The sequence below is a fragment of the Palaemon carinicauda genome, chromosome 1 (assembly GCF_036898095.1).
Source record: "Palaemon carinicauda isolate YSFRI2023 chromosome 1, ASM3689809v2, whole genome shotgun sequence".
Classification (NCBI taxonomy): domain Eukaryota; kingdom Metazoa; phylum Arthropoda; class Malacostraca; order Decapoda; family Palaemonidae; genus Palaemon; species Palaemon carinicauda.
This window is the reverse complement of record NC_090725.1, coordinates 11,785,197-11,795,196: the sequence shown is the minus strand read 5'-3', so window position 1 is coordinate 11,795,196 and position 10,000 is coordinate 11,785,197. Positions and strand designations below refer to the sequence as shown.

The 10,000-nt window shown below is 33.6% G+C and overlaps 2 protein-coding genes across 2 annotated transcripts in view; one reads left to right on the top strand and one right to left on the bottom strand.

Annotated features, from left to right (window-relative positions):
- The window catches only part of LOC137646969 (apolipoprotein D-like), a 227,335-nt gene that overhangs the window by 68,778 nt on the left and 148,557 nt on the right, over window positions 1-10,000 (bottom strand). The gene's annotated exons all lie outside the window — the stretch shown is intronic.
- LOC137640378 (uncharacterized) lies at window positions 1,268-6,031 on the top strand. The gene is made up of 4 exons (XM_068373209.1): window positions 1,268-1,409; window positions 1,840-1,932; window positions 2,773-4,342; window positions 5,941-6,031. Exons 1-4 carry the CDS (start codon window positions 1,268-1,270, stop codon window positions 6,029-6,031), a joined length of 1,896 nt encoding a protein of 631 aa, XP_068229310.1.

The window sequence follows — 10,000 nt, the reverse complement described above, 5'->3', positions numbered from 1 at the left end:
TCTAAACTTAATCCTTTTTACTTTATATTTTATTATTATTATTATTATTATTATTATTATTATTATTATTATTATTATTATTATTATTAGCCAAGCTACAACCCTAGTTGGAAAAGCAAGAGGCTATAAGCCCAAGGGGTCCAACAGGGAAAAATAGCCCAGTAAGGAAAGGAAATAAGGAAATAAATATATTCAAATTTATCTAAACTTAATCCTTTTTACTTTATATTTTATTATTATTATTATTATTATTATTATTATTATTATTATTATTATTATTACTAGCCAAGCTACAACCCTAGTTGGAAAAGCAAGAGGCTATAAGCCCAAGGGATCCAACAGGGAAAAATAGCCCAGTAAGGAAAGGAAATAAGGAAATAAATATATTCAAATTTATCTAAACTTAATCCTTTTTACTTTATATTTTATTATTATTATTATTATTATTATTATTATTATTATTATTATTATTATTATTATTATTATTATTATTATTAGCCAACAGGGAACAATAGCCCGGTGAGGAAAAGAAATAAGGAAATATATAAATGATGGGAACAAATTAACAATAAATCATTCTACAAACAGTAACAACGTCAAACAGATATGTCATAAATAAACTATAAAAAAGACTTATGTCAGCCTGTTCAACATAAATACATTTGCTCCAACTTTGAACTTTTGAAGATCTACTGATTCAACTACCCGATTAGGAAGATCATTCCACAACTTGTTCAAAAGCTGGAATAAAACTTCTAGAATACTGTGTAGTATTGAGCCTCACGATGGAGAAGGCCTGGCTATTAGAATTAACTGCCTGCCTAGTATTACAAACAGGATAGAATTGTCCAGGTATATATAAAATGAAATATTCAAGTGTTTATATATATATATATATATATATATATATATATATATATATATATATATATATATATATGTATATATGTATATATATATATATATATATATATATATATATATATATATATATATATATATATATATATATATATATATATATATATATGTACAAGTGTTTGTACACTATTTTAGTTAGAACAAATTAATTTTACAAAAAAATGGATTTGAACAATTGTAAGAAATATAAGTAAAATGAGATTAAGGGAAATTATTTATATACGAAACATGAGCATCAATCAACACTCCTTGATATTTCGTGACATTAACGTGTTAATGAACGTGATGTCACTTATCCTGTTAATAACCTATCCTGTTATTGACAGTGTTGTGACCTATCCTGTTGATGAGTGTTGTAACCTATCCTGTTAATGACAGTGTTGTAACCTATCCTATTAATGACAGTGTTGTCACTTATCCTGTTAATGACAGTGTTGTAACTTATCCTATTAATGACAGTGTTGTCACTTATCCTGTTAATGAGTGTTGTAACTTATCCTGTTAATAACAGTGTTATAACTTATCCTGTTAATGACACTGTTGTAACTGCAGTATTAACATATAAAGATATTGCATTCGATGGAAAAATAATTAATCCTTAACACTTAAAAGGAAAAGTTAATTAAAACGACACACTAATTTCTTATCTCCTGAAATACGATAAAAAAAATGGTTCAAATATTTTTTTTCGTGACATTACGTTATTTCAACTAAAATAATCTACTCGCTTCTAAAATGCTACTTGGCTCAAATTCACTTTGTAAAAAAATGATTAATTTTACGTAGAATTGAAGCTGAGAGAGAGAGAGAGAGAGAGAGAGAGAGAGAGAGAGAGAGAGAGAGAGAGAGAGATTTCCTTCCTCGAGTGATTGTGACGCCTTAATTAATTCTCTTTTTTTTCTTTTTTTTGCTGTCCAGCTCCTCCAAAGCCTCCAAAAAGGAAAATGCAATCTTCAACGAGATCGCCACTCGCTGCCCTCATTTATGAAGCTATTGCTACCTCTCCCACAGGTAAGGTTTCGATATTATTTTTTTGTTTTGTTTTTTATGGCTTAGCTCTCATGACATTACCATTAATACTGTTAAATCTATTAGTTGTAAAAAGAAGGCAATACATTATCATAAATCAACTTCATTATCTTCGTTGGAGAAATAATTTCAATGGCATAATTAAATGCTACTATTGCAAGCTCGGTAGTTTCTTGTAGTTTTTGCAACCTCACCATCCTTGTGAGCTATGGAGGCAACAGGTCTACCTGCTGAATTATCAGTATCCATGGCCTGGTTCTCCCTGGTCCTAGTAAAGGTTGAGAGGGGGGACTTGGGCGCTGATTATATGGGCATTATCCTCCTAACTAGGACATTGTCACTGTCCATTGCATTTTAAAGGTTTAAAGGTTGCTCATGAATGGCAGAGGCAAGGGACAGTGACATTGCCCTAGCAATCAGGACAATGCCCTAGAGACTGACCATATATGATCAGCGCCCAAGCCTCTTCTCCACACAAGCTAGGACCAGGGAGGGCCAAGCAGTGGCTGCTGATGACTCAGCAGATAGACCTATAGGCTCCCCCAAACCTCCTAACCTTAGCTCACAAGGATGGTAAGGTTGTAGACACTAATGGCACTAACGAGTCTGAGCGAGACTCGAACCCCCGTCTGGCAAACACCAGACAGAGACGTTACCAATTAGGCCATTCATGAGCGGCCTTTAAACCTTAAGCTTTTGAATGCATTATAAGACACGCATTTTGGATCAGGGGAAAATAGCTAATTAATTCTCAAAATTGTCATCATTGTATTTTGTTCATGGACATTATAATTCATTTCTAAAATTACTCCTTTGCTTCAGGATACTTATCTCTCAACGAGGTCTTCCTGCACCTGAAGGACAGTTCTCACCCCTACGTGAGGAACCTCTCAGCGGACCGCCTGAGGAAGCGAATCGGGGACCACCTCCTCACCAGTCGTTTGTTCAGCGCCGCCCCTGAGAGCTTCAGATCAGGGCGATTCAGAAGATACGGCTTGTCCCCTTCAGAGCCGGCTCCAGCCCTTCCTTCGTCGCCTATTCCAGGGCCCTCCACTTCCTCCGCAGGGACTGTGCAGCCCTTGGGATCTGGATGGATGGGTTCCTCCACTTCCTCTGCAGGGACTGTGCAGCCCTTGGGATCCGGATGGATGGGTCCCTCCACTTCCTCTGCAGGGACTGTGCAGCCCTTGGGATCCGGATGGATGGGTAACTACGGTATCCTGATCCCGCCCTTTGTTTACGTCACGCCGCAGGTGGATGTGTCTGTTAGCAATCCTCCGCAGGGTCAAAGTCCATCTTGTCAAGGAGGGACGTCTTATTCGCCAGTGACTCAAGTCATCTCTGCTGAACCTGTTTCCCAGGGAACTTCTACTTCCAATCCAACCAGTTTTACCTATATATCCTCCTGCTCAGTTAATCCTGCTTCTTCCTGCTCAATAAATCCTACTTATTCCTTCCCATCAAATTCTACCTCCTCCTGCTCAGTTAATCCTACTTCTTCCTGCTCAATAAATCCCACTTATTCCATCTCATCAAATCCTACCTCCTCCTGCTTAGTTAATCCTACTATTTCCTTCCCTCCAAATCCTGAATCCTCATGCTCATTAAATCCCACTGCTTCCTGCTCATTAAATCCTACTGCTTACTTCCCCCCAAATCCTGACTCCTCATGCTCAGTAAATCCTACTGCATCCTTCCCACCAAATCCTACCCTCTCCAACCCCCCTTACTCCTCCACATCCCCATCCTTCTTGCATCCCTGTTCATCTCAAGCTATTACTTCACAGCCAGCCGTGTCTCTCCCTCAAGGTGTCCCTCCAACGGGACCACCCCCTCATGAGGACTCTTCCGCCAATGCCTCTCAGCTTCCCCCTTCACGCCCGGAGGCCATTTCACTGACCTCCTCGTCGTCCACGTCTGTCTCTCCTGCTTCTGAAATGTCCCCTCCTTCGCTACCTCTTCCTGCCCTTTCTCCACCTCCCTCCTTTGACCTCCTCTGCCAAATGTCATCCTTTGTCCCTGAGTCTACTCATACTGCCGCCCGTCAACCCTCCACTCCTCCACCTTCTTCCTCTGAAGTCACTATCTCACCCGTAGCTCCTAACCCTGTGACGTCACAGCCACCACGTCTCTGCACTTATGATCTCCCAAATCCGGAGGACTGTTGCAACTTTTCCTTTTTCGCGTCAGACTATCACTCTTCTTCCGACAATTTGGCTTCCACTTCTTCCTCCACATCCCCTTCTGCTTATTTATCCTCTTCTTCTTCTGTGCCGTCTACCCGTCCATCATCAGCCTGCGAAGGAAGCTATTCCCAAACTTCGTTTGGAAACGGGAGCGGAACAGAGCAGACAGAGCAGACAGAGGGTGATGTGAATTCAGACACTCAAAGGTAAGTTATCCTTTCTGCAATTGTCTTTATTTGTTTGCAAGTTCAGGTAGAATTATGTTGCATATTGAAAGCCATTCACATAATAAATTATATTTTTCTTTTATATTTGTTCTCCTGTGCATTGTTCTTTCTTCTTATATTTGAATAATAGAAACAAAATGATGTTCAGTCCAATGATTTCATTTGTAAATCAATTATACAATGAACTAGAGTAAGATGAAAGCAAACCCTTTTATTTTCATTTGACCAGGACTGTTTTAGGTTTAAATGGACATGATTATTTTAGGTTTAAATGGCCAAGAATGTTTTAAATTTAAATGGCCAAGACTGTTTTAAGTTTAAATGGCCAAGACTGTTTTAAGTTTAAATGGCCAAGACTGTTTTAAGTTTAAATGGACAGGACTGTTTTAGGGTTAAATGGACAGGACTGTTTTAGGTTTAAATGGACAGGACTGTTTTAGGTTAATATGGACAGGACTGTTTTAGGGTTAAATGGTCAAGACTGTTTTAGGTTTAAATGGACAGGACTGTTTTAGGTTAATATGGACAGGACTGTTTTAGGTTTAAATGGCCAAGACTGTTTTAGGTTTAAATGGACATGATTATTTTAGGTTTAAATGGCCAGGACTATTTTAGGTTTAAATGGACAAGACTGTTTTAGGTTTAAATAGCCAGGACTGTTTCAAGTTTAAATGGACAGGACTGTTTTAGGTTTAAATGGCCAGGACTATTTTAGGTTTAAATGGACAAGACTGTTTTAGGTTTAAATAGCCAGGACTGTTTCAAGTTTAAATGGACAGGACTGTTTTAGGTTTAAATGGACAAGACTGTTTTAGGTTTAAATAGCCAGGACTGTTTCAAGTTTAAATGGACAGGACTGTTTTAGGTTTAAATAGACATGATTATTTTAGGTTTAAATGTCCAGGACTGTTTTAGGTCTAAATGGACAGGAATATTCTAGGTTTAAATTGCCAATACTGTTGTAGGTTTAAATGAACAGGACCGTTTTAAGACATGAATGGCCAGGACTGCTTTAGGTTTAAATGGACAGAACTATTTTAGGTTTAAATGGACAAGACTGTTTTAGGTTTAAATGGACAAGACTGTTTTAGGGTTAAATGGCTAAGACTGTTTTAGGTTTAAATGGACAGAAATATTCTAGGTTTAAAATGCCAAGACTGTTTTAGGTTTAAATGGCCAAGACTGTTTTAGATTTAAATAGACATGATTATTTTAGGTTTAAATGGCCAGGACTGCTTTAGGTTTAAATGGACAGAACTGTTTTAGGTCTAAATGGACAAGACTGTTTTAGATTTAAATAGCCAGGACTGTTTTAAGTTTAAATGGACAGGATTGTTTTAGATTTAAATGGACAGGAATATTCTATGTTTAAATTGCCAATACTGTTGTAGGTTTAAATGGACAGGACTGTTTTAAGATATGAATGGCCAGGACTGCTTTAGGTTTAAATGGACAGAACTTTTTTAGGTTTAAATGGCTACGATTTTATCATATATATGCAATATGACTTGCGTTAAAATGCCACTATTACTCGTAAATTGTACCTATTTTATATCAAATTTTATCTTTGTCCACAGACTTGAAGACCTCGATCCATCGCTGCCCAATCCTCTGTTAGACTTCATCGAAGAGCTGTATCGAGAATGGCAGGTTAACCATGGTTCATAACGTCATAATCGACTAATGCAAAGGTCTTTCTTGGGTCTTGAGTCTTTAAACAAAGGCTAAAAGGGGACCGAGCGTGTATAGAGCCAGTGATTAATTCTTGAGTCTTGAGTCTTCAAACAAAGTCTAAAAAGGTATCAAGCGTGTGTCGAATCTTTAAACAAAGCATGTGTCGAGCCATTGATTAATTTTTGAGTCTTGAGTCTTTTAACAAAGTCTAAAAGGGTACCAAGCGTGTGTCAAATCTTTAAACAAAGCATGTGTCGAGCCATTGATTAATTTTTGAGTCTTGAGTCTTTAAACAAAGCCTAAAAGGGGTTCAAGCATGTATAGAGCCACTGATTAATTACTGAGTCTTTAAACAAAGCATATGTCGAGGTATTGATTAATTTTTGAGTCATGAGCCTTCAAACAAAGGCTAAAAGGGGACCAAGCAAGTATAGAGCCACTGATTAATTACTGAGTCTTTAAACAAAGTCTAAAAGGGGACCAAGCATTTAGGGGGCACGGATTAATTCTTGAGCCTTCAAACAAAGTCTAAAAGGGGACAAAACAAGTATAGAGGCACTGATTAATTACTGAGTCTTTAAACAAAGTCTAAAAGGGGACCAAACAAGTATAGAGCCACTGATTAATTACTGAGTCTTTAAACAAAGTCAAAAAGGGGACCAAGCATTTAAGAGCCACTGATTAATTCTTGAGCCTTCAAACAAAGGCTAAATGGGGACCAAGAAGGTATAGAGTCACTGATTAATTACCGAGTCTTTAAACAAAGTCTAAAAGGGGACCAAGCATTTAGGGGGCACGGATTAATTCTTGAGCCTTCAAACAAAGGCTAAAAGGGGACCAAGCATTTAGGGGGCACGGATAAATTCTTGAGCCTTCAAACAAAGGCTAAAAGGGGACCAAGCAAGTATAGAGCCACTGATTAATTACTGAGTCTTTAAACAAAGTCTAATAGGGGACCAAGCAAGTATAGAGCCACTGATTAATTACTGAGTCTTTATACAAAGTCTAAAAGGGGACCTAGCATATGTCGAGCCACTGATTAATTTTTGAGCCTTGGGTGTTTAAACAAAGGCTAAAAGGGGACCTAGTATATGTTGAGCCACTGATTAATTTTTGAGTCTTGAGCCTTCAAACAAAGGCTAAAAGGGGATCAAGCATGCGTCTAGCCAATGATTAATTTTTGAGTCTTGAGCCTTCAAACAAAGGCTAAAAGGGGACCTATATGTCGAGCCACTCATTAATTTTTGAGTCTTGAGCCTTCAAACAAAGGTTAAAAGGGGATCAAGCATGTGTCGAACTGATTAATTCTCGAGTCTTGAGTCTTTAAACAAAGGCTAAAAGGGTACCAAGCATATGTAGAGCCAATGATTTAGGAAGGTAAAACTGATTAAGAAAGGATAAAGTATCCTACGTAGGATTAGATTTTGTAATGGATGTTAACCATATATTTTATATTCCTTATTTACTGATGGTTTCTTCAATAAATGTATTGTAGGTACACAAAATTATCATTGGGAGTATCTTAAACCTTTTAGTTTATTTTAGTTTATATTTTCATATTATAAATTCAAATGTGATATAGATGAGTCATAATATTACACTTATTTATTTACAATATTGAATCTAGAGGTGCCTATAACAGATTAAAAAGATATTTTCCATAATAGAAGACATATTTATTAATTTATTTATAGTTATTATAGTTCTTATCGATAAGTGAAATGTAATTGAAAAGGAATCTGTGAATTACTTATTCTTACGTTCATTTATGTTCTCTGTTAAAGAACAGGAATGAATATATATATATATATATATATATATATATATATATATATATATATATATATATATATATATATATGGATATATATGTGTGCATATATATATATATATATATATATATATATATATATATATATGGATATATATGTGTGCATATATATATATATATATATATATATATATATGTATATATATATATAAATATATATATATATATATATATATATATATATATATATATATATATATATAGTATAATCATATAAATATATTTTATATGTATATATAAATATATATATATATATATATATATATATATATATATATATATATACATATATATATATCTATATGATTATATATATATAATCACCAATTTCTAATGTTTTTAACTAATTGGTAAGATTATTGTCAGACATCAAAATACCTTGTCAATTTAATTATGTTAAATTTTGAAAATTTACTTAAATTTTCACTTAGAAAGTGTTAATTTTTCTTATAGATAAATTTAATTGAAAATCGTTTGATTACTTAAAATAACGTGATACAATGTCAGTCCAAAATATAATGTATATAAAATATAATATATAAAAATTAAATTATAAATATATTAATAATTTTATATAGAAATTTGTGTCTTTTTTAATATTAAGTACATCTTTCTCATAATATCTAATCACTAAAGATTATCACCCAATTTGCAACTATTTTTTTCTATTACGGTTGTGATATATATATATATATATATATATATATATATATATGTATATAATATATATATTTATATATACGTATATATATATGTTTATATATATATATATATATATATATATATATATAAATATATATATATATATATATATATATAAATATATATATATATATATATATATATATATATATATATATATATGTATATATATATATGTATATATATATATATCTACATATATATGTATGTTTCAATATATATATATATATATATATATATATATATATATATATATATATATATATATATATATCAATGTGATTTCAAGCAGGTATTAATGTAAGGTTATATAGATAACTATGATTTATCAATTAAAATCCTAGTTTCTGTAAATTTTCATATAATATCTGTACATACATAAATACAATAATTTACCCATATCATATCAGATGCCAATATTATTTATCAAAATATAAAATATATAGAACTCTGGTCCACTAAGTTAAGCAGTTCTGTGATATATCTCTCAATAGAATTGAAAATAATCTCAAGGTTAGAAATTAATTTTGGTGCTATACTTTGGCAGTACAGTCATATTTTGTATCTTTTTTGTATTCTGAAGTAGTTTTTTTTATATATATGTATACAGATAGATATTTAGTTACTATTACTTTTACTTATTGATATTGAATTATAATAATTTTTTTTTTATTGAAATATAAGCTACCACTACTTTTTATTTGATTAACCTTATTTCAATCCAAGCATGAACGGTTTCGCTGTGATATAAGTCATCATCATCAAGTACGGGGTGTTCGATGTCGAACGGCCGTGGCCCTCTGCACAAAACATCTCCATTCATTCCGGTCTTCAGTCTTCCTTTCCAATTCCACCATCGTTAGCCCGCACATCTCCTTGATATTGTCACTCAATCTAGTTTTAGGCCTTCCTCTCGTTCTTGTACCATAGACTGATCTAATTAGTAGCGTTCTTTCCAGAGTATTGTGTTTCCGAACCTGGTGTCCAATAAAAGTTAGTATCATATGAATAAACTCATAAAACATATTGGAAATTAATTCATTTTCTTATTGGCTGGCCTTTTCTCTTCCCAGTGGAAGCAGTTTCAAAAGAATGAATAAATAAAGAGCCTTTGGCAAGATCAGACATTTAAAACAAACGTTCTTCTTCTTCTTCCCCACCGTTATCTTTACATTAAGGCCATATGCTAGTTACAACTATGGAAATAACAACGATGGGGGTAAAATTAACCCTTTCTCCCACAAAGGACGTACCGGTACGTTCTTGCAAAACATTGTTATTTACATGTTTTTCCATGTTTTTGATAACTTTATGAGAAACTTCAGGCCTTTTCCAAAAGAATGAGACCAACCTAATCTCTCTAAGACAAATATTAAGGCTGTTAGGGCAATTTGAAAAAAAAAATATATAGCAAAATGTGCTCGAAATTT

Bases quoted from the DNA above. Each gene is read 5' to 3' on its own strand.
- LOC137640378 (XM_068373209.1), top strand. From the start codon at position 1,268: ATGAGTGTTGTAACCTATCCTGTTAATGACAGTGTTGTAACCTATCCT. The intron at 1,410-1,839 runs GTAACTTATCCT...TTTGCTGTCCAG, and splicing joins TTATCCTGTTAATGAGTGTT to CTCCTCCAAAGCCTCCAAAA. The intron at 1,933-2,772 runs GTAAGGTTTCGA...CCTTTGCTTCAG, and splicing joins TATTGCTACCTCTCCCACAG to GATACTTATCTCTCAACGAG.